This window comes from Hyla sarda, chromosome 8 (assembly GCF_029499605.1).
Source record: "Hyla sarda isolate aHylSar1 chromosome 8, aHylSar1.hap1, whole genome shotgun sequence".
NCBI lineage: Eukaryota > Metazoa > Chordata > Amphibia > Anura > Hylidae > Hyla > Hyla sarda.
This window is the reverse complement of record NC_079196.1, coordinates 120,479,866-120,505,961: the sequence shown is the minus strand read 5'-3', so window position 1 is coordinate 120,505,961 and position 26,096 is coordinate 120,479,866. Positions and strand designations below refer to the sequence as shown.

The window sequence follows — 26,096 nt, the reverse complement described above, 5'->3', positions numbered from 1 at the left end:
TTAGACAGCTTAGGAGTCCCATTCTTAGACTTCGCACTTATCAAACATCCCCGCTCTGGAGAATGGACCCCAAATCCCAAGTGGAACGGTTCATTTCTCATTGGATATGTAAGAAATAGATTATTGGCTGAGTGCCAAGACCAACAATCTCTATGAACGCAGCACAAACCCCAGAATTTTACCCTATACTTGTTGAGAACATACAAAATTTGGGCCAAAAAAAACCCAAAAACAGTATTAACCTCAGTTTTGCCCTATGCCAGGACAAATTTTAGACCTTTTAGGTCCACTTACTAAGATCTTAGATCTTTCTAAAGATGCCATTACCACAGGCAATCTAATTGATATACCCACCCTTAGAGATTGGGCTCAAAGGTCCATCTGCCTCTTTGACAGTGATAATTAGGCTTTTTTGCACTGAACGAAAAAGATCTATATTACTTAAACTAGATCCACAATTAACCCACCTTGCCTCTTCCAATGCTCCATTCCTACAGAGGTACAAATGGTAAAGAGACATTCAAGTATGTTGGATTATTTTCATCATTCGATAAGGCTCAGGCCTCCTTGAAAAAGTTTTCCCAACAAGATTTTAGACGAGCTGGTAAAAGTACGGGACGTTTCCCGGCCAAGCAACTCATTTTCGTTTCCAATATAGAGGCTCTTACCAATCCCAAGACAGATCAACTTTCTCTGTCCCTAACATACAAGCCCACAGAAGACGTCCTTGGAGGGAAAGAGGCCAGAGAAGCTCTACATGCTCCAGACCTTCAGGTAAGTCTACCGATTGTGGATTCTTCCCATCTTCCAGTGGGCGGAAGACTCCATAATTTTTTCCCAACTTGAGAGATGATATCTTTCGATCACTGGATTCTCAACACAATTCAAGGCGTACCTGGAATGGCAAAAAAAGTTCCATACCAATCCGGATCTGATTCTCTAATCAGATGCGAGCTTCATCGGTTGGGGCACTCGCTGCGGATCCATTCTACAGGAGACAAGTGGTCCCCTACGGAATCATCTCTTCACATCAACTGTTTAGAGCTCCTATCTGGATTTTTGCCTTTCAAGAGCTTTGCAAAAATATTTTGAATTCCTGCATCCTGATTTGCATTGATAATTTCCCTGCAGTACAATATATAAATTGTTTGGGAGGCACTCCTAGCAAATATCGCAATTTTTTTTGCAGTTTTGTCTAAACAGTAATATTATTTTGAAGGCAGAGTAACGTCTGGGTCTTTCCAACACAGTTGCATATTAGAACTTTCGTCATCTAATCGATGCCAGTGATTGGAAACTAGACCCATTTATTTTTCAACAGATCAATCTCCTATGGGGTCCTCTTCGACTGGACCTCTTTGCTTCCTGCCTCAATCGCCAGCTTCCTCTGTTCTTCAGCTTCCTTCCGGATCCTGAAACCTTAGGAGTGGATGCTTTCCTCCAATTTTGGCCACCTCAAAGACTGTTAAGGTGTGCGCTCTGGCCACCAGTGCATTTCGCTGCTCTCCCTTGCTGCCGGCGGGGCTGGAGTTCGCATCCCGGGACACTCCTGCATGCGAATCCCAGCCCATCACTCACTTCTGTCCCCTGCTTCCTCCTTTTTCTGCCTCACAGTTCCAGCACACGTGTCCCTGTCTCCTGGGGCACTCGCATGCCTGAGCTTTAATTTTTAAAGGACCAGTACACCTATAATTATGTGCAACACCTGTGTCTCCTATAAGTTCCTGCTCCTCCCCCACATCCTTGCCGGATCTTTGTTGCCTTGTGCCATTGAGAAAGCATTACTGTGTTTTGCCTTGCCTTGTTACTGACCTCCTGCTATATTCCTGGCCTTGCTCCTGGGCCGCCAGCCTACTGACCTGCTGCTTCGTTCCTGACTACGCACCTGTGCTGCCAGCCCTGACCTTCTGCTATCCAGACTACGAGTTGCTGTTTCCCATCTGTACCTCGAATCTCCTCAGCCGCCAGTGTGGTCAAGTCATGCCAGGGGTAACGACCTGGGTGCCGCCTGCCGCAGCAAGTCCATCCCACTTTGCGGCGGGCTCTGGTGAAAACCAGCAGCACCTTAGACTCTGCTCCCTGGTACAGCCTTGTCATCTGCCACACACGTCCAGCGGATCTACTTCCTCCAGTATTCCTGTCTACTGAACCGTAAGTGTTACAAAAACTTTATGCGTTTCCACCATTCATCCTCATTCCCAGAGTCTTGTTTGTCCGTCCAAAAATCCATCCAAAAATCAACTATAGTTCTAATAACTCCTTATTGGCCGACTCAATCCTGGTTTCCCCAAATTTTGAGAATGTCCATAGATTACCTGAGAATACTTTCATCCCTTCCACATCTTCTCTTCCTTTGGCGAATCATCATCCTCTCATCCTATCACGCCAACTTCTTCTAGTTGCATGGTTAATATCAGGTCACTCAACCCTGAGTCCGAATTTTCTCAATCAACTAGAAATATCCTCTCAGAGGCCTGGGCTCCAGGTACCATAACCGCTTACCATTTAGCATGGAAACTCTGGTCTGATTGGTGCATACAATGGGGTTTTGATCCTGTACATGCATCTATCTCTCACAACTTAAATTATTTATCGGCTTCTTTCAACTCAGGCAAAGCTTACCGAACTTCAAATTTATACTGTTCGGCCATCTAATTTTATCATTTCCCGTATATTCTATCCCTATCGACAAACACCCTCTGATTTGCAAACTTCTTAGATGTACCCGTTTTGAACGTCCTCCTTTTCCCAAATACCACTCAACTTGGGATGTTAATTTACTTCTTCAACTTTTCTTATCCTGGGACTATAATGATGATCTTACTCTTAAACTTTTATCTTTCATGCTCCCTACTTTACTTTGTCTTATATTAAGAGGGTGTCTGATGTCAGAGCCCCCATAGACGAAGAAAAACAGATTTACAAAGAATCTTTTATCCTTCCTTCCCTCACCATGATAAACTATGTGTGGTTAGATGTCTTAAATCTTATGAAGATAAAACTAAACCTCTTCGTCATCCTTCTCATTCTCAACTCCTCATTTCCTATTGTAAACCTCACTAACCTGTTTCTTTTACTACTACTACTTCTACTTCTTCTACTGCCAAGATGGATCAAACAATCAATGATTTTTGCAAAAATTTATGTATCCACTTTTGGTGCACACTATACTAGAGGTGCCGTTTCTACAAAAATTGCTCAATCTGGTGTTTCTTTGTCAGATCTTCTCAAAGGAGCTGATTGGTCATCTGATTCCACCTTCAACACCTTTACTTTAGACCTGAAACTAATTTCTCTGTCTCTTCTTGATTGTACTTGCATTATTGCACCTGCATAATGCAAGGCCTCCTGTCTTGCTATAAAATTGGAGATTTTTCTACCCTAGGTGACGGAAAATATGGATTTTATAAAAGACAGGAGCCGTGCATTATTCTTCCCATTACCCACCCTCATGTTTCTTGTTTTCTTTTTCAGCATATTGATTCTCTTCAGATGCGACCTCATCTCCTGATACAGTTCCTGTCATTCTTAGTTTGAGACTACAACTCTACTTACCTGCTGGAAACCTGAGAAGGTCAAGATTTCTTCTTAGTTCGTGGACCATCTTCAGTTATCTTCATGAAGTTATTACATTTTGAGACTTTAATAGTTTACTTTATCGTAAAGAAAGAGGAAGTTACCTCAGTTACAGCTCCTTTTTGACATGGGTGATGCTCTCATTGGTTGTTATCAGTACATAGCATGTTTGATTGCACCATTGTACCTAAGTTTTTTCTTATTATTATTATTGTAAAAATGTTTTAATATTAACTGCGTATTTTCTGCAGTAAAGAAAGTTCTGCATAATTTAGAAAAAGAGAACATGCGGTTCAAGCACTAACCACCAATCTTGATGGATGCAACAATCCAGGCTTTATTCAGTTCAACGCATAAGGATACATTCAGTTAGACAGACACACTAGGGAGCAACGGTGGACAAGTGAGACGGGGGGCATGCACAGGGGCGGCAACAAGTTTCGCACACAAAGGCGCTTCCTCTGGCCCGTACTGACGTTACACATCAAGGTGTGATATTATGGAGTAACGTGTGGGCGTTACTATGGAAACCATAAACAGGTATGTGACATACAGTGTAAGTGATTTAAAAACCATAAAAACAACACTTTATGCCAGTGAGGCATTAGTGGAGAAAGGCACCAAACACATTTTTATCATTGAGCCGCAAAGGACCAAGCGCTTCAGCTCTAATGATCCAGCGGGCTTTTTGTTTCATGAGTATACGGTGTCTGTCTACACCTCCTATTGGCACTTCAATCTTTTCCATTCCGGCAAACCTCAAGTTAGACATATCACTATTATGGCAGGTACAGACATGGGCTATAAAACGTGTTGCTCCCACACCTGTGCATATTGTGCGAAAATGCTCCTTTATTCTAACCATCAGTTTTCTTTTAGTTTTGCAAATGTAATAATACCCACATGGGCAAAGTATACAATAAACTACAAAATGTTTTACCATTATTTCACATTCACCCACTCTGAACCAGCTCCTAGCCAGGTTCTGGCTACTTTGACATTTAAAATTACCTTTTGGAGTGATATCCATTAACCAATTGTACTTGTTGGTTATTTTATTTATTTTTTTAACAAACACTGTAAGGTTTTATTGCGCTTATGTGTTATGATAGGATAGGATTGTTTTAAAATCTGAATCTTTCTGTAGGATGAACCATTTTTTTCTGATTACATTCCTGTTTGATCCATAGGGGAATTCCTAAAAGAAAAAGTAAACCTGGATTCGCAATCATTTTTGTATTTAACTTTTGGTTTGAGTAATTCATGTCTACTTTTTGACTGCACTTTCTCAAAAGCATTGGCTACTAAATCCTCCAACTACAGATTTCACTAAAAGAGATCAAGCGAGACAAGTATATGCGTAACAAAAAGGATTTTGAAACCAAAGCAATATTTACTTGGGCGAAAATGAATGCAGGAAATGACAACTCAGGAAAACGCGATGGAAGAAACCAGTATGTGAATAGAGGTCAGAGAAAACATTACTCACAAAAGAAAAAGTCCACTAGAGACTTTCTAACTAGAAAATCTGAATCCAGCGGATCGGATGAAACCGGTAATATAAAAGAAATCACTGTAAACCCATCAAATGCCAATTCAAGTTTTTTAGGAGGAAAAGACAAGGAGGCAGTAAAAGGAGAAGAGAAAGAGGAGAAGAGGTCCACGAAAAACCCACCCTGGAGAATGAAAAGGAAGAAAAGTGTCTCCTGGAAGCAATAGAGAGGGAACCGTTGTCAACTTAACGAACATACATCCTGTTTGTCAGCGTTGTAGAAGGGACTGAACTTTTTGGCTTAACTGAGCCCTTTAAAAATGAAGATTTTGAGATTGATTTTTTTTAGGGCTATTTGTAGGCTAAATTTAAAAAAGTTCTTGTGACATCTTGCGCTCCGGCCGCACATCCAGGCCGTGAGCACATTGTCCCCCTCTCCTTCTCTGGACGATGGGGCTGGGATTCGCACTGTGGGACGCTCCCGCATGCGAATCCAAGCCAGTCACTCACCTCTGTCTCCTGCTGTCCCTGCCTCCTAGGGTGTGCACGCCCCGGAGCTCTCAGATTTAAAGGGCCAGTGCTCCCGTAATTATTTTTTGCACCTGCACATTCATTATAAGTTTCTGCACCTCCCCTCTCTGTCGGATCTTGGTTTGCCTTTATGCCTAAGAGAAAGCAATATTCTGTGATTCCTTGCCATGTACCAGACCTTGCATTCCGTGACCTGACCGTGTTCCTAGTCGCCTGCCTATTGAACTTCTGCTACCCTATTGACTACGCCGCCTGCCCTGACCTCCCGCTAGCCTGACTTCATCTTGTCTCATCCCTTCTGTTCCATGCTTCACCTCAGCCGCCTGTGTGGTCGAGTCGTGCCAGGGGTAGCGACTCGGGTGCCGCCTGCTGCAGCAAGTCCATCCCGCTTTGCGGCGAGCTCTGGTGAAAACCAGTGGCACCTTAGACTCCAATCCCTTGGACGGCCCGCGTCATCTGCCACACAGGTCCAGCATCCGCACAGGTCCATTACACCTCCAGCTCCTGAATTACCCTGAATTCCACTTGACTGCTGTGAGTCTAACAGTAAGATCCGGCCATGGAACCCGCTGAGGTACCTTTGCCAGAGGTTCTGGATCTTCCTTCCGTTGTGGTCCATCACAACACATGGCCCATCAGGCACAGCAACTAAATCAATTGTCCGCCTTGATGCAGCAACTTTTGACCATGCAAAAGCAGTTGCAACCTGCAGTTACTTCCGGATCAAAGCTTTGTCTTTCCCTTCCCACAAAGTTTGACGTAGATCCTAAGTTGAGTAGAGGCTTTGTAACTCATTGCTCCATACACCTGGAGCTCATGGCGAATCTGTTCCCGTCGGAACGTGCAAAGGTGGCGTTTGTGGTCAGTCTCTTGTCTGGAAAGGCCCTGGCCTGGGCTAATCCTCTCTGGGATCGCAGTGATCCAATTTCCTCTAATCTTACGGCCTTCTTAACTGAGTTCTGCAGCGTTTTTGAAGAACCCGCACGTGCCGCTCTTCTTAACCTAATACAAGGGACTTCCTCCGTGGGTAACTATGCTGTCCAATTTCGCACCATTGCTTTGGAATTGACATGGAACGATGAAGCCTTATGTGCTACATTCAAAAAAGGACTCTCCAGCAGAATTAAGGACGCTCTTGCTGCATGAGATCCTCTGTTTAACCTGTGTGAACTGATCCATTTGGCCACACGTATTGATGTGCGTTTTGCCGAAAGACAGGAGGAACTTCGTAATAAAAGAGAACCAACCCAACCACGGAGTTATCGCTTGGAACCGGTGTTCCATCATCCACCTCTTCTTTGCCTCCTGCCGCAGAGGCTATGCAAGTGGATCGTACCCGCTTAACCCAGCAGGAGAGATCCCGACAACGCAAAGAGAATTTGTGCTAATACTGTGCAAGTCCGGAGCACTTCCTCAAAGACTGTTCTTCCTGTCCACGAGCGTGGAAAGGCGTCCCTGTGTGTGAATACAACCTCTTCTCATTTGTGTCTCTCTGTTCAAGTCCACGTTTCTGCTCAGACTTTATTCTCCGCTTGTGCATTCTTGGACTCTGGTTCCACTGGCAACTTCATTGTTGCCTCTCTCGTGCATGAATATCTTCTTCCTGTGATTCGCCTTGTCAAGCCCCTGTTCATCTCTTCTGTCAATGGACAAAATCTGAAGTCTCTTCTCATGCAGGTGGGAGTCTCGCATAAGGAAAGGATTGAATTCTATGTACTTCCTCATTGTACTTCACAGATACTTCTCGGTCTTTCTTGACTCCAACACCAACGCAGCTTGACTGGAAGTCTGGAGAAATCACTCGCTGGAGACAGTGCTGTCAAAATTGTTGTCTTGTGCAGGTCCTGCCTAAAACAGTTTCTTCCTTCCCTCCTATGCCTGGTCTGCCTTCCCATTATCAAGATTTTTCTGGTGTCTTTTGCGAAAAACAGGCCGAAACTTTACCCCTGCATCGTCCTTATGATTGCCCCATTGATTTACAGCCTGGGACTATGCCTCCTCGTGGTAGAATCTATCCTCTGTCAGGTCCTGAAACATAAGCCATGCAAAAATATGTCCAAGAGAACCTCCAAAAGGATTTGTCTGAAAGCCCTTTTCACCTGCCAGAGCCAGGTTCTTCTTTGTGGGCAAGAAAGATGGTTCTCTCCGCCCATGTAATGTTTACAGAGGTCTCAACAAAATCACGATCAAGAATCGTTATCCTCTTCCACTGATCTCTGAACTTTTTGATCATCTCTGAGGGGCCAAGGTCTTCTCCAAATTGGATTTACGTGGATCTTATAATCTGATTTTAATCTGAGAGGGAGACGAATGGAAAACAGCTTTTAATACCCGAGATGGACATTTTGAGTATCTCGTGATGCCTTTTGGTCCTTGTAATGCTCCAGCTGTATTTCAGGAATTCGTCAATGATATTTCCCGCGACCTTCTCTATACCCGTGTTGTCGTGTATCTTGATGACATCTTGATCTATTGTTCCAACCTGGAAGAGCATTGTATTCATGTTCATGTTTGACGCCTCCAAAGGAATCATCTCTACGCTAAACTGGAGAAATGCCTTTTGGAGAAATCCAGTCTCCTGTTTCTTGGTTATATTGTCTCTCATCATGGTCTGCAAATGAATCCTAAAAAACAGTCTGTGGTTTTGAATTGGCCTCGCCATACCGGTCTTCGGGCTATTCAACGTTTCCTGGGATTCACCAACTATTATTGTCAGTTCATCCCACATTTCTCTTCCGTGGTTGCTCCCATTGTAGCCCTCACAAAAAGAATGCTAACCCTAAATTGTGGCCTCCTGAGGCTAGCCTAAAATCTGCCTTTCCTTCAGCTTCCGTGCTTTCAAGACCTGATTGAAAGACCCTTTGCCTTGGAGGTTGACACTTTGTCCGTAGGAGCTGGGTGCCATTCTTACCCAGAAAAACTCCAAGGGTAAAACTGTAACCTGTGGATTCTTTTCTAAAACCTTCTCGCCAGCAGAAAGGAACTACTCCTTCGGAGATCGATCTATAAAACTTGCCTTAGAGGAGTGGCGACATTTGTTGGAAGGATCTCCTCGTCCGATCAGTATTTTCTCAGACCATAAGAATATCTTGTACCTTCAGTCTGTACAGCGTTTGAACCCTCGACAGGCAAGGTGGTCATTGTTCTTTTCCAGGTTTGATTTTTTCATTCATTTCCATCCAGCTAACAAGAATATCAGAGCTGATGCCCTTTTCAGATCCACTGACATTGTGGGTTTGGATCCTACACCAAGACATATTATCCCTCCCGACCGTCTGATTTCAGCAGCTCCTGCCAATCTTCTGCAGGTACCTCCTGGTAAAACCTTTGTACCAGTCAGATTGAGACGCAAAGTCTTGAAATGGGGTCATTCTTCTTTATTGGCTGGTCATCCTGGAGTGCGTAAGACTTTTCTTTTAATTTCCCGACATTATTGGTGGCCTAATCTGGAACATGATGTCTGAATTTGTATGTTCCTGTGTCACCTGTGCTTGTGACAAGAGCCCTAGACTGAGACCCGCAGAACTCTTGCAGCCATTGCCCATTTCTGAGAGTCCATGGATTCACATTGCTATGGATTTTATTACCGATCTTCCGCCATCTCATAATAACACAGTCATCTGGGTTGTGGTTGATCGGTTTTCTAAAATGGCTCATTTAATCCCAATTACCGGTCTCCCATCTGCCCGGCAACTGGCGAAGCACTTCTTACTCCATATCTTCCGTCTACAGGGCCTTCTTGAAAATATTGTCTCGGATTGCGGAGTTCAGTTTGTGTCCAAATTCTGGCGAGCTCTTGTCCGTGATTTCTCCTCCATTTGGTGTCAGACTCGGCAGTCTTTATCTCTGGCCTCCTCCCGCATGAAAACCAAGGCAGACAAGAAAAGAAGATCTCCTCCATCCTTCTTTCCTGGTGATAAGGTGTAGTTATCTTCTAAATACATTTGTTTCAAAATCCCAAGTTACAAATTAGGTCCTCGTTTCCTGGGTCCGTTCAAGATCTTACAAAAGAATAATCCTGTTTCATACAGACTCCATTTACCCCCTTCTCTATGCATTCCTAACTCCTTTTATCTATCTCTCTAGAATTATCTGAACGGCTGACGGGGATATCTTGAGAAAATAGTAGCCATTGCTTTTGAGAAAGTTCAGTCAAAAAGTAGACATTAATTACTCAAACCAAAAGTTAAATACAAAAATGATTGTGAATCCAGATTTACTTTTTCCTTTAGGAATTCCCCTATGAATCAAACAGTTAGGAATGTATTCAGAAAAAACTGGTTCATCCTACAGGAAGACCCTGATTTAAAAACAATCATGACAGAGAATCCTATCATAACACATAAGCGCAATAAAACCTTACAGTCTTTGTTAAAAACATATAAAAATCTAAATAATGCCAAAACCAACAAGTACAACTAGTCAATGGATAGCACTCCAAAAGGTAATTTTAAATGTCAAAGTTGTTCAGTCTGTAGACAGAACCTGGCTAGGAGCAGTTTTGGTGAATGTGAGATAATAATGGTAAAACATTTAATCACTTGCCAAACTACTTTTGCAGTTTATTGTATACTTTGCCCATGTGGGTATTATTACATTGACAAAACTAAAAGAAAACTGATGGTAAGAATAAAGGAGCATTTTCTCTCAATACGCATAGGTGTGGGAGCAACGCGTTTTATTGCCTATGTCCCTCATAATAGTGATACGTCTAACTTGAGGTTTGCTGGTATTGAAAAGATTGAACTGCCAGCAGGAGGTGGTGTCAGACACCGTATACTCATGGAACAAGAAGCCCACTGGATCATTAGAGCCGAAGCGCTTGGTCCTTTGGGGCTCAATGATAAAAATTAGTTTGGTGCCTTTCTCCATTAATGCCTCACTTGCATAAAGTGTTGTTTTTGAGGTTTTTAAATCACTCACACTGTATCTCACATACCTGTTTATGGTCTCCATAGTAATGCCCGCACGTTACTACATAAAAACAACACCCTGACGTGTAATGTCAGTACGGGCCAGAGGAAGCACCTTTGTGTGCAAAACTTGTTGCCGCCCCTGTGCACGCCCCCCGCTTCACCTGTCCACCGTTGCTCCCTAGTGTGTCTGTCTAACTGGATGTATCCTTATGCGTTGAACTGAATAAAGCCTGGATTGTTGCATCGATCAAGATTGGTGGTGAGTGCTTGAACCGCATGTTCTCTTTTTCTACATATGTTGAAGTCTTGTTCCTTGCAAATATAGCACCTTCACGATCAACAGTATACTATGACCGACACACGTGCTGAATGCTGATGACTAACACTGCATAATAGAGGAGTGATCTACAGCTAGCGGTGCCAGACGGTTTTCCTTCTCTAACCACATGTAAGTTCTGCATAATCCTCGCCTCCTGTCTTTTATAAAATCCATATTTTCCATCACCTAGGGTAGGTAAATCTCCAATGATCTAATAATGGAACAGAAGGTACTGTCAAATGTGGGTATACAAAGTGTCTTTGTTGCCGTTGGGTTGTGCAGGATAATTCTGGACAAATAAAATCCCATTCAACAGGAGAGACATTTGTGGTAAAAAAGCTATATAATTGTGCTTCATCTTATGTGGTCTATTTACTTACCTGTAAATGCAAAATCCAATATGTTGGTCGAACAGTGCACACACTTCGTGCTGGAACGAATAAGCACCATCTCAATATTTCTATTAGCTTTATGAAACACAGTGTCTCCCGTCCTGTTTTTAATGCATGCCGGGAATCAGAAGGTATTTCTGTATGTGTACTGGAATCGATCCTGGAACATTCATTTAAAGGGATTATCCAGGAAATTTTTTTTATTTTTATATATCAACAGGCTCCAGAAAGTTAAACAGATTTGTAAATTACTTCTATTAAAAAATCTTAATCCTTTCATTACTTATGAGCTTCTGAAGTTAAGGTTGTTCTTTTCTGTCTAAGTCCTCTCTGATGACACCTGTCTCGGGAAACGCCCAGTTTAGAAGCAAATCCCCATAGCAAGCCTCTTCTAAACTGGGCGTTTCCCGAGACAGGTGTCATCAGAGAGACTTAGACAGAAAAGAACCACCTTAACTTCAGAAGGTCATAATTACTGAAAGGATTAAGATTATGTAATAGAAGTAATTTACAAATCTGTTTAACTTTCTGGAGCCAGTTGATATATAAAAATTTTTTTTTTCCTGGAATACCCCTTTCATTCGCTACCAAAGACTTATAAATAGGGGGTCCTTTTGGATTTTCTTTACTTAATACCTTGTCCCCTAGAGGTCTTAATGAATTGATTGAAAAAACTGAGCGATTTGTTTTGTTTTTCTTGTATTTATATATTTATATTTCGGTCTATATTTTAAATCATGTGATTTTAGTATCGATACATCACTTTAGCTGTAACGTAAGTGATGAATCCTATGAATGTGTCTATTTCTCTGTTGTTCTATTGTTGTAATAAACGCCTGAGGAAAAGTCTGACACTGCCTTGAAACGCGTTGCGTGTTTGTAATAAAACACTACTTACCATATTGAAGTCAATCTCCTTCATCAAGCTGGCAGCGCGGTTGGAAGCTTCCTATTCCTATTTGTCTCTACCCTTGTACACTTTGTTAATAAACACAAAACATCATTAATTTCTTTCTTTTTTTGCAAATATTGGATATGACTGGAGAAGCCACTGGAAAGTGTCAGAGCAGTCAAATGTAGCTATACATCTTTAGTAGCTGTTGACTTAATTTTTGTTTTGCAGACAGCTAACACTTTGGATAGGGGGTCCACAAAGGGGGAAATACACATACATGCTGTTTAGGTGTTCTACATGTAGCCTGTGACCATATTCCCTAAGAGGTGGCTTATAGTATCTTCCTGAGAACAAAAGGATTAAACAGTTGAAATTCACCATGCACATCTATCGAGAAAAAAATTGGAATCCCCCATACACAATAGAAAGTCAGCAGGACCTGCTGAAATTGGCAAGTTTGGCTGACTTTTATCTTGTGTGTATGTGAACCTTAAAGGGGTACTTTGCCCCTATACATCTTATCCCCTATCCAAACGATAGGGGGTAAGATGTCTGATCACAGGGGATCCGGCTGCTGAGACCCCCGTGATCTTCAGCTTGGCACACCAGTGAAAGCCCTATATGGAGTGAATTCTGCTCCGGGCTGGATTAAGAGCAACCACAGCTGTCATGCCCCATCCCATAGACATTAATGGAGGGGGGCATGATGACCACAGCCTGTGGATAAGGGATAAGATCTTCTGCAATGGAGTACCCCATTAAGGCAGCCCTTGCATCTGCACCACTTAACATTTTCTTCTGGCTGCTGCATCTATCCTTTGCCAAGGGTTGTCTGCAAACATATTAAAGACCCAGTGGCACTAATTGCCGCTGGTTCCGGCCTGTAGCTTTGTGACCGAGCTTTTATAAGGGGTCCTCCTCTATCAATCTGTGCCTAGTCAATAGGATCCATTTGATTCCTGTCACCTGCAAAGTGGTATGTATTCTTTCTTCTATGTTACTGACCCAGTTTGATTTGACTTTGATTGGAACCTGCCCTGACTTTCTGCCTGTCTAACATTGCTGACTGACTCTAGCTTGGCACAATCCTTATTCTGCCTGACTACAACTTCTGTCTGCCAACTTTGTACATCATCTGTTGATACTAAACATAATTGCAGGGCAAGTGACCTGGGGATTTACTTTGGGAAAGTTCAGATGTCCTTGAGGGAGGATATGGTGAGGAGCACAAAATTACTTAGACTTAACTCCCAAGTTTAGCCCCATGGCAGTTCGATAGGATCACAGCTTTTATAGGTTACGTTAAAGCCAGTAACAGAATGAAGACTTCTGTAAAATTGCAGAGATCTAAAATCTACTATATGTTTATAATAAATAAAGTTTTATTATAAGATATTAACATAAAAAGTTTTTGCTAAATCTCTATGACATACAATATAATAAAGCTAGTTCCACAATTCTATTTCAGGTGTTAGAATGTTAAATTCCTCTGGCAAAAATGAAGCTATGACATCACATGACCAGGAAGTGGAAGATGATGTAGTAAGTATAAGATCATAGATGAGAGTAATATATGTGTATTGCAGAAATAACTGTGCATAAATCATAATACACATAATAACATGTAGAAATCTAAACAGACAGTTATACACAAGTTCACAAACTATGTGAAATATATAGTTTGATCTTGTCTCCTTATATTGGGTTGACGCATTGCATATTTGACGCAGAATTTCAGTTTCAGAATCTGTACTGAAATCTAATGACCACTAAGGCTATGTTGACACATCAAAATTTCCGCATAAAGATGCGGAATTCCGGCTAACTCATGCAGACTCGGAATTCCGCATCTTTCTACATATATATTCGGAATTCATGCATAAATTCTGCCTGAATTCTCTGTGTACAGAAAATGAGGATTTTCTTTCATTGCTTCAGTTAAATTTTGTGCGGAATCCTTACGAATCCTAACATTTGGGTGGAGAAAAAAAAAAGCCCCATTGATTTAAATGGGATTCCACATCAGAATTCCATACAAATTTAGGATAGGACCTTTTTTTAAGTGGAATGCGGAAAGCAGAATTTCTGCAATGGAAAGACCGATGGGGAAATACTACTGCGAATGGGACTGTGGAATACCATTGAAGTGTATTGGTTCTAAATTTATGCGGAAATTAAATGGGGAATTAAATGCGAAAATTCATTCAGAATTTCCATTATGTGAGCCTTACAGCACAGTGTAAGTTCCGGCACTTCCATGAAAGGATGCATCAACCCTGCACCTGACTGACTCAGGGGAACCTTGTTGCCTCTCTTGCTGGCCTGACACTCTTATGGAGCATTACCTTTTGAGGTTTAGCCAAAAATCTACTAAAAACTTGTACTGGCTCCTGCGGTACCTCTCTCCCCTGCAGTGCCATCTTCCATCCCATCCTTTGACCTCCACGAGGTGCAAGTAAGTACGAGACCTCCACCACTTGGAGAACTGCACACAGTGGATTAATCTCTGCATGGTTGAGTTGCCTGAGAATCAAGCTGCAAGAGCTGCATTATTTCCATGAACGCAATCTGCCTGAAGTGCGTGGACTTACCCATTTCTGTCAAGTAAAACAAGCTCACAGGAACCGCCCTGACATCTTTGAACGGGATGTTCAGAGATGGTCAGGGCGGTTCCTGTGAGCTTGTTTTACTGTCCCAGTTTATTTATCATGATAACAGATCCTCCTTCACATTCCAATCCTCGGAAGAAGCTGAGCTGATGCTGTTGTCCTCAACCCAGCGGTCCTTCTCCCAAGTCTCGCCAATTCCTTCTTGACATATTGGGAATGTGTCACACAGTTTGGATGGTGACCAGACTCAATCCCTTTTAGACCACTCCCAATGTGTGGATAGGCTCTAAGGCAACTGTGGGCTGCTGTTTCACTGGTGGATTGTACAACTTGGTGGCCATGGAGGGACTTTGCTTTATGGTGACCATATTCTTTCATGACAGCCATTGTACATGCGACTGCAACTGTCTCCACTGTATTTTCCCCATGTGGATCTGAGTCTTCTGCAGTGACTTAATGAGGACATAGTTACTAATTTTGTGTTGTATGCACATAATAGTTTTGCTATTCTCTCCTCAGACTCAGTTGAGTCCAGATATTTTGGTCACTTGCTTGTTTAGACCTCATGTGTCATTTCAGCTCTGGAATTAAGCTTTTGTTTAACAACGGATGTCCTCTAAGGCCATTAGATTCCCTTTTACCCCTTATATCTCTATTATTTTTAACAAAAACAAAAGATAATTCCGAATTATTGTTACATAACTATAATAATCATATTGTCACAATAATGAATAAACTACAAACCTACACTCAAGAAAGAAAGAAGACAAAATAAAGAAGAAGAAATAGATAGAAAAGAAATAGATGGACTCAACATCTAGCATACAACTTAATATTTAAATGAATTATTTAATAAAGAGGTTACATTTTTCTTGGCAAGGAGTCACAATACAGATGGGAACGTCCGACGCGTCTCACACCGTCAGGTGCTTAATCGTAGACTGAATTCCCAATACAACATGCAGTTAAAATAACCAAATACTAGGTCACATGGTACATTACATCACAATAAAATCTTGCGGAAAACCAGACATGGATATATGGATTTGTAGGTGACATTTAAAATGAATTAATTAACAAAGAGGTTATATAAGTAATACAAGGAGACCAAGTGATAAGAAATTGTTCCTGGATATGATTTTGCCATGAAACAAGTTCCTCCATTCTAAACTAGTGGTAAACTTTTTCACAACACTGCAGAATTGTTGGGGAAGGGGGGGGGGGGGGGTAGTCGATTTCCAGTGTACAAGAATAGGCTGTATAGCCACAGACAGTAGGAGGGTGATTAAGCAGGTCAATCTAGGACAGAAATAAGAAGAAGGAACCCCAAGTAGAACCATTTCCGAAGTGAAATTAGTCTTCTTTGTTATAACCAAGAAAATAATCGAAAGGTTGAATTTTCAAGCAATATCACCATATATGAAAAAGAGTGCCCAATTAAACCCCCACACCTCCAAAAATGATCAGATTCTGAAAAAACATGTAAAAAAAAAGAAGAGTAGGAGTCCCATACCACCGAAAATATAATTTATATGAACTCTCCGTATACGAATAAAGGTAGTGAAGCAATGTGAATGCTGAGATATAAATCTAGACTGTTCTTCATGGAGTAGAATAATTAGCTTAACTTTCCATTTAAGAATGCATTTTGGTTAAGGTTATGTTCCCACGACAAAGAAGAAGATGTCCGGTGCTGGAAGTGCAGTTAAAACTTGCTTTATTTTTCTTGGCAAGGAGTCACAATACAGATGGGAACGGCTGACGCGTTTCGCACTGGCAGGTGCTTAAAGGGAACCAATCATCAGATTTTACTCTATATAACGCTTGGCAAAGCGTTATATAGGGTAAAATCTTTATTTTCACCATCCCCGGGGGATGCTCCGGCCCCCCAGGGATGGTGAAGATATGAAGTTATAAACTAGTCACCACCGCCGCCGTAAGTAGTCACCTGGGTGGGGAGCTCTTCTCATTTACTCCCGATCTTCTGCCGGGAGCGACGCCCCCTCCGCTTGATTGATGGGCCGCGTCATCACTCTGCTCCGTCTGTTTAGTGAGCGGAACAATGACGCGGCCCATCAATCAAGCGGAGGGGGCGTTGCTCCCGTCAGAAGAACGGGAGTTGGTGAGAGGAGCTCCCCGCCCATGTGACTACTTACGGCGGCGGCGGTGACTAGTTTATAACTTCATATCTTCACCATCCCTGGGGGCAGGAGCATCCCCCGGAAATGGTGAAAATAAAGATTTTACCCTATATAACGCTTTGGCAAGCGTTATATAGGGTAAAATCTGATGATTGGTTCCCTTTAATCGTAGACTGAATTCCCAATACAACATGCAGTTAAAATAACCAAATACTAGGTCACATGGTACATTACATCACAATAAAATCTTGCGGAAAACCAGACATGGATATATGAATTTGTAGGTGACACTGTTCAAAGCCGGGTTTACTTGTTCTCTCTCAGTCTGAACCCGAACATATGTAGAATCATTCAAATTAATTACTAATTCAACCTAAATATTTCTTTTTACTTGTATGGCAAATTAATTCATAATTTAGACCCTCATAAGACCTCCGGTCCTCCTGGAATACCTTTGAATAAAGCATATTTTCAGAGAATTTTGCTGCTATAATAGTAAATAATATCTTTATCATAATTAATATTATTATTCTCTGATAATAGAATAGAATGTTGCCTGCTCGAATAATATTATAGTTATTACTTTGGCTTGTGCCATATGATACTGCTATATCCTAGCATGCAATTAAGGCAACCCTGAAATTGGCATTCCAAGAGGAACCAAAACAAATGCCTAATAAGTCATGATAAGATCTAGTTCATACCCTGCGGATGTCTAGTGCCGAGGAGAAACATCCAGTATGTTTCCCTGTTGATGAGTCTTCTCCTAACATCTCCTCCTCTAGCACCCATTTTAACTCTCTCGACACCAGACACCCGCAGGGAATCCATGACGCCCATGTGAATCTCCCTAAAATGTCCGGATAACTGTAAGACTCACTGCAGACGGCAGGTACCCAGGGAGCAGTTGATCCGTAATACCACGGTAGTCTGTAGCGGGTGATGTAGGGGATCTGCTGGACCTGTGTGGCAGATGACGTGGGCCGTGCCAGGGAGCGGAGTCGAAGGTGCCGCTGGTTTTCACCAGAGCCCGCAGTAAAGCCACGACTCGACCACACAGGTGGCTGAGGTGAAGCGTGACACAGAAGGAATAGGCAGGACGTAGCCAGACTGGCTAGAGGTCAGGGCAGGTGGCACAGGAGCGTAGTCAGTAGGATGGTAGAAGGTCAATAGGCTAACGGCTAGAAACACGGTCGGGTCACGGAATACAAAGGTCTGGTACAGGGCCGGGAAACACTAAGACTGCTTTCTCTAAGGTGCAAGGCAAACAAAGATCCGGCAAGGGTGCTAGGGAGGAGCAAAAACAATAACTATGGTGCAGGTGTGAATACTAATTACGGGCGCACAGGCCCTTTAAATTTCAAAGCTCTGGCGCGCGCTAGGAGGCGGGGGCACGCACGTTGGAGCTGAGGGACAGAGGTGAGTGATGGCCTGTGACTCGCATGCGGGCGCATCCCGTGTTGCGGATCCCAGCCCCACCGGGAACCGACATACGGGGAAATATGCACTCACGGACGGTATGTCCGGCCGGAGCGCTGTTCATTAAAATCACATAGATATGCCTACCTTTTCTCGCCTAGTGTCAGAAATGTATCTTCTGATTCGTGTTTTTATGTATTCAAAAGGGAGCCCACATACTGTACATGGCTTTGCGTGAATATGCAACAGAAACTAAAATTTTAGTGTTGCAATTAATATATTCCCATATTGGGTATACTTTCCCCGTAGAGCACGAACTTATTTCTTTCATAGGGAACATATATTTACTTGTAATACATTTACTATGTCCGCATCCCCATTTCCCCGTGACTTTAAGCCAGTTGTCTGCCGCCTCTGGTTTTCTTTTTCTATTTTCACTATTGAAAAGACTGGGAGAAATGAATGAACCTAGTGAGGGGCCTCTCTTTGGCACTACCTGGATTCCATTTTTTATCACTTCTTTCAGGATCGCATCAGTTTCTGACCGAATTGGGCACTATGCGGTGTGACAAAAAAATACTTTCTTCTGTTCTTTATTATTATTTTTATGTTCTGTTGGTGTTTATTAGTGTAAGAAATAAGTTTCTCCCTTTCCATTGCGTTCACCTTACTACGGGCCCTGTTCAGACAGTTCGATGAATAGCCTCTTTTTTTCAGTCTATCTTTAAGATCTACAAACTCTTTTTCTAAGTGTACTTTGTCAGAACAATTCCTCTTAGTTCTGCACATCTCACAAAAGGGAATGTTTTTTATATGACATGCCTTGGATGACATGAAGATGCCGTCAGAACAGCATTAGTAGCCGTATCCCTCCTATAAGGGAGGATCTCTATATAAAGACCCTTGTGAGTAATATCCAAGAAATTAATAGATGAATAACTAAATGTGCAGTAAACTTGAGATTGAGATAGTATTGGCTAATATACTCAACAAACTGAAAAAACTGTGTTTCTGTGCCCAACTAAATAATCAACAAATCATTTATGTACCTACCTATCCAACTAATCTGTTCCAAATATGGGTTGTTAGGAGAAAAAATGAAAAGTTGTTCCCAATAAAACATTAAAATATTTGCAAAAGAGGGGTAATATTTGGTACCCATAGAGGCTCCCCTGGTCTGAAGAAAGAAATCGCCAACAAACATAAAATAATTATGGTATAACAGAAACTCAGTGGCTATGGCGATAAATTCTTTCAGACCAAGGGAGTATTTGCTGTAATGTTCCTTATGGTACTTCAGTGCCATTAAGTCTACCTCCCTTGGGATAGATGGATATAATCCCACCACATCACATGTGGCCCACACCATGTTACCCTCCCACTTCTTCTTGTGCAATATATTGATAACATGTTTTGTATCTTGTAGATATGTGGGGGTGATTTTAGTTAACGGCTGTAAGTAATGATCCACCCACTCACCAAGGTGCTCCGTGAGGGACCCTATTCCGGCCACAATGCATCTAAGGGAGGGAGAAATGCCCCCTTATGTTCCCACAACAGAATGTCTGCACAGAAAATCTCTGTGCGGCCATTCCACAAACTGCAGGTGCTGACATAAACTTGTTGTCACTAGGACCGCATAGGAATGAGCTATCTCATAGATGGCTATGCATTCTGTGTGGAGTCCACAGAAAGAATGAATGTGGCAAGGAAATTCTACCGAGTGTGCAGCGCAGCAGAATCCTGTTGAGCTCAACAGGACTCTGTTGCAGCAGAAACTCTGTGCCAAATTTCAATACAGAATCCGGCAAGGAAATTCCAACCTGTAAACATGGCCTTACCACTAGGAGAAGAAGAAATCAGGTAAGAATAAAGCTTAGATACCATTTTTTTAGGGGAGTTAGGAAATAAATATTAATTCTCTAAACAATTTAGGGGACATATACATATACATAGTATAATGCTTACAACATTTTTAAGGCTAAATATATATGACTTTGCTAATAGAACCCCCTTAATAAGCCTGAGATTTCCCTATGACCAAAGTCTTAGAGGAAGAATATAAGTCTTGCAACATAAAATAATGTAAACGTGCTCACAAAGGGGGAATAGGGAAAATGTGTTTAGTAATAACCATGGGGAGTAAAGAGAGTAGGGTTAGGGAAGAAGGCAAGGAAAAATCTAATTCAGTAGCAGAGTACTCTCGTAATACTAACATTGCACACAAAAGAGGAGAAGAAAGTGGATAGGGGATAAGATGTATTAGGGCCCGGAGTACACCATTAACAAATGGGGACATTTTTTTTTATTTTAGAGCATAGATTCTGCCTTGATTCCTTGGGACTGAAGTCTTTTTCAGCCTTGGTACATGTCATTTTGTTGGTAACTAAATGGGCCCTATTGAGGGAAACCAATGTTGCCTGGCTTAGATCAGGTTTTAGCTGGTGTGAAAGTATTAATAACTATGGACAGGCTGGACACGAAACAAGAAACAAGAAAAGTGTGTCAATAAATTCTTTCACAAGTGAAAACCATTCTGATGGCTCACTACTCCAAACACCAACAGATGAATTTAATTGTTGAGACACAAGACTTGGAATCTAACTACAGATCTTAGTGGGTCATTGGGAGCTTTACTGCTACCTACTTGAATCTGTTGCTGCTTGTTTCTTTAAAGATTAGCTGTCATCAAACCATATTTTCTACTCCTAACACCCCTCCAGCCCTTACATTTCCCCCCCCGAGCTTTAAACAGATCTGTATCATACCTTTTCCCTTGCTCATATTTTGTGAGCTCCCAGCAGGAGAAAGTGGGCATTCCCCAGCAGGTGATGTCACTGAAGTCTACAAAAGCTGTGCCTCGCCATGCCTTACATGCACTTCCTGAGTTTGCTATCCTGCCAGGCTGGGAGGAGACTAAATTAACTGTTTGACTTGTGCAGGGAACAGAACAGAGCCCCCTAGTGGCCGTTTTGTCACATTAAAAAATATATAGGTGGAGACTTTTAACAGGAAGTATATAGCAAAGTGTCTTATAATTACATAAGTAATTAGTCAGTAAAAGTTTAGTTTGGTGACAGGTACTCTTTAAGTTTTCTATTTATGTTTTTTTTCTCCTTTTCCTTCTCTTCTTTTCTCTTTTCTATCATGTCTTGTCATGTTGTTTGGACACATTAATACTTTTATACAATACAGTTTGATACAATGACATTGTTTGTTTTTCATTTGTATGGGCGCTGACAATCTAGGAATTCTAGAACTTGTATTATTAACTCATTCATGACCCAGCTCATTCATTTTTGGCTCACCTTTTTTTTCCTTCTCACATTCTTAGACCCATAACTTTATTTTTCCACTGACAAAATTGGATTAGGATTATAAAAAGGTTGGAATGGCTCACCTTACTCCTGTGCATTAATACCTTAACTAACCAAGTGACACTTATACCCTCAGTGTCTATAACTAAACTGCATAAGAAATATATAGTACAGTGCTCAAAGTTATATGGATTCAAGAGCTCAAATAAAAAATGTATTTATTATTTTATTTACAAGATAGAAAGATAAAAATCGCCTTCTAGTGTAGTCATGGGCCTTTGTGACTTACTTATGGCTACAATCGATCTAAAACACAACTTACAAAATATTTGTAAACAAGTAAAAAGAACCTTATTACTGCTGCTTTTAAAAAATAATAGTTTATAACACAGGTATAACACAGGCTCTGACAGCATCCAGGCTGTGCTGGTGAGGCTGCGTGAGTTGAAGAGAAGTTACCATCTCCTTCCATTCAAGCGTTATCTCCTTGTCCAGAGTGCCGTTCTCATAGGAGAGATGAAAGGTGCAGTGCACCAGCCTGTATCTACATCAGACTTGTCTGAGCTACCATGGAGGAGTGGGTAAGAGGAGACTATATAATGTACATGTAGCAAGGCAGTGGGCATTTGTGCAATATTTATATACTGTTCTTGAAGTACTTAATTAACATTACAGAAATGTTGAGGAAACGTCAAGGAATATTTGGTATTGCATTTGGGCACAGGATTTGCTAGCATTGACTATTGCACATTGTAAAAGGCAAGACTGATCATCAAGTTTCGAGGCTTACAAGTCTCATACTGCCTTAAAACTTTATTACAATTAACCCCTTAAAGGGGTATTCCAGGCGAAAACTTTTTTTATATATCAACTGGCTCTGGAAAGTTAAACAGATTTGTAAATTACTTCTATAAAAAAATCCAATAGTTATTAGCTTCTGAAGTTGAGTTGTTGTTTTCTGTCTAACTGCTCTCTGATGACTCACGTCCCGGGAGCTGTGCAGTTCCTATGGGGATATTCTCCCATCATGCACAGCTCCCGGGACGTGACATCATCATTGAGCAGTTAGACAGAAAACTTCAGAAGCTAATAACTATTGGAAGGATTCAGATTTTTTAATAGAAGTAATTTACAAATCTGTTTAACTTTCCGGAGCCAGTTGATATATATATATATATATATATATATATATATAATATATAAAAAAGGTTTTGCTTGGAACACCCCTTTAAGGATGCAGGGCGTATGCATATGCCCCCGTTTACAAGCCCTTAAGGACTCAGGGCGTATGGATATGCCCTGCATTCTTCTGGTCCCTGCCGCTCGCCGGGCAGGGACCGGACCAGGATGCCTACTGATATCGTTCAGCAGGCATCCTGGCATATCGCCTAGGGAGGTCCTGAGGTCCCCCCCCCATATCGGCGATCGCCGCAAATCATGCGTCAATTCAGACGTGCAATTTGCGGTTATTCCGGGTCAATCGGGTCTCTGGTGACCCGGTGACCCGGAAAAAGGGTGAATGGGGCTGTCGGAGACAGCCCCATTCACCCTTACTCAGCAGGAGTGAGGTGGCATGGGTGCCGCCTTGCGATCACGTGATTGATCGGTCGGAGCTACCGATCAATCACTTACCTGCTGGGGACGGCGATCGGAGCGGAGATCGGTGCTGGCGGGGGTCTCCTACCTTGCCCTGGTCCGGCGGGGGTCCCCTCAGGATCGGTGGTGGCGACAGGAGGAGCAGGATCGGCTGCAGCAGCGGCGATGTCCCGGTGGCAGGATACAGCAGGAGGTAAGGCCTCTTCACTTCCTGCTGTTGCTTAGCAACAACTCTAGGCATGCAAAGCCAAAGGGAATGCTGGGAGTTGTAGTTTTGCAGCAGCTGAAGTTTCAACTACAACTCCCAGCATGCCCTTTGCTAGTCTGTGCATGCTGGGAGTTGTAGTTATGCAACAGCTGGAGGCACTTTTTTTCTATAAAAAAGTGTGCATCCAGTTGTTCATAACTACAACTCCCAGCATGCCCAGACTACCAAAGGGTATGCTGAGAGTTGTAGCAGTGTGCCTCCAGCTGTTGCAAAACTACAACTCTCAGCATGCCCTTGGGCTGTCAATGCATGCTGATTGTTGCACTTTTGCAACAGCTGGAGACACATTTGTTGTGAAACAGAGTTTGTTACCTAACTCAGGGTTTTGCAACCAGTGTGCCTCCAGCTGTTGCAAAAATACAACTCCCAGCATGCACTGAGAGACTGTACATGCTGGGAGTTCTAGTTTAGCAAAAGCTGGAGGCACACTGGTTGCGAAACACTGAGTTAAGTTACAAACTCTGTGTTTCGCAACCAATGTGCCACCAGCAGTTGCAAAACTACAACTCCCAGCATGTATGGTCTGTCAGTGCATGCTTGGAGTTGTAGTTTTGCAACAGCTGGAGGTTTGACCCCCCCCCCCCCCACTGTAAACCTCCGCCCGTGTGAATGTATCCTAAAAACACTACACTACACAAAATGAAAAGTCAAACGATACATACCCCTACACAGTCCCATCCGCCCCCCCATCCAATAAAAAAAAATCTTTTACGGCACTGTTTCCAAAACGGAGCCTCCAGCTGTTGAAAAACAACAACAACTCACAGTATTGCCGGACAGCCACTGACTGTCAAGGCATGTTGGGAGTTTTGCGACAGCTGGAGTTACCCTGTTTGGGAAACACTGCCGTAGGGTATTTTTGTGGCAGATTCAAATGTGCATGGCGCTCTCTCACTTCGGAGCCCTGTCATATTTCAAAGAAACAGTTTAGGGCCATATGGGGTATCTCCGTACTCGGGAGAAATTGCGTTACTAATCTTGGGGGCTTTTTCTCCTTTTACCCCTTATGACAAGTTAAAGTTGGGGTCTATACCAGCATGTTAGTGTAAAAAATAAATAAAAAAAATACACTAACATGCTGGTGTTGTCCCATACTTTTAATTACGGAAATATCCCATATGTGGGCGTAAAGTGCTCTGTGGGTGCACAACAAGCTCAGAAGTGAGAGCGCACTATGTACATTTGAGGTCTAAATTGGTGATTTGCACAGGGGTGGCTGATTATACAGCGGTTCTGACATAAACGCAAAACAATAAATACCCACATGTGACCCCATTTTGCAAACTACACCCCTCAGGGAACGTAACAAGGGGTATAGTGAGCCTTAACACCCCACAGGTGTTTGACAAATTTTCGTTAAAGTTGGATGTGAAAATGGTCTTACTCTTCAATTTTTCATTTTCACAAGGGAGAATAGGAAAAAAGCCCCTCAAAATTTGTAGCCCCATTTCTTCTGAGTAAGAATATATTCCATGTGGATGTAAAGTGCTCTTCGGGCGAACTACAATGCTCAGAAGAGAAAGAGCGCCATTGGGCTTTTGGCAAGAGAATGTGTCCGAAATTGAAGGCCATGTGTGTTTACAATTCCCGATAGTGCCAGAACAGTGGATGCCCCCACATGTGACCCCATTTTGTAAACTACACCCCTCATGTAATGTAATAAGGGGTAGAGGGAGCATTTACACCCCACAGGTGTTTGACACATTTTTGGAACAGTGGTCTGTGAAAATGAAAAATTGTATTTTTCATTTCAACAGCCCACTGTTCCAAAGATCTGTCAAACGCCAGTGGGGTGTAAAAGCTCACTTCACCCCTTGTTAAATTCTGTGAGGTGTGTAGTTTCCAAAATGGGGTCACATGTGGGGGGGTCCACTGTTTTGGCACCACGGGGGGCTTTTACACGCACATGGCCTCCCACTTTTATTCCAACCAAATTCACTCTCTTATGAGCATTGTAGTACGCCCGCAGAGCACTTTACATCCACATATGGGGATACAAATTTTTGGAGGCTTTTTCTCCAATTACCCCTTGTGAAAATTTGGGGTCACACAAGCATTTTAGTGAAAAAAAAATCTAATTTTTCATTTTCACGTCCAACTTTAGCGGAAATTTGTCAAGCACCCGTGGGTTGTTAAGGCTCACTATACCCCTTGTTACATTCCTTGGGCGGTGCAGGTTCCAAAATAGTATGCTATGTTTTTTTGCTGTTCTGGCACCATAGGGGCTTCCTAAATGCGACATGCCCTCAAAGACCATTTCCAAAAGCCAAATGTGACTCTTCTTCTGAGCAGTGCACTTGATGTCCACACATGGGGTATTTCCATACTCAGAAGAGATGGGGTTACAAATTTTGGGGGACATTTTCTCCTATAACCCCTTGTAAAAATGTAACATTTTTGGGAAAACCAGCATTTTAGTGAAAAAAAAAATCCTTTATACATCCGACTTTAACAAAAAGTCGCCAAACACCTGTGGGGTGTTAAGGCTCAGATGACCCCTTATTTACGTTCCTTGAGGGGTGTAGTTTCCAAAATAGTGTGCCATGTTGTTTTGTTTTTTTTCTGTTCTGGCACCATAGAGGCTTCCTAAAAGTGACATGCCCCCCAAAAGCCATTTCAGAAAAA

General features: G+C 42.2%; 1 protein-coding gene across 3 annotated transcripts in view; it reads left to right on the top strand.

Moving 5' to 3' along the window:
- LOC130285550 (gamma-crystallin 2-like) overlaps positions 1–26,096 on the top strand; it is a 184,801-nt gene that overhangs the window by 98,606 nt on the left and 60,099 nt on the right. For all 3 annotated transcript variants that reach the window (XM_056537094.1, XM_056537092.1, XM_056537093.1), the window contains one exon: positions 13,590–13,663. In XM_056537094.1, coding sequence (XP_056393069.1) covers positions 13,590–13,663 — 74 coding nt within the window. The remainder of the gene's footprint in view (positions 1–13,589; positions 13,664–26,096) is intronic.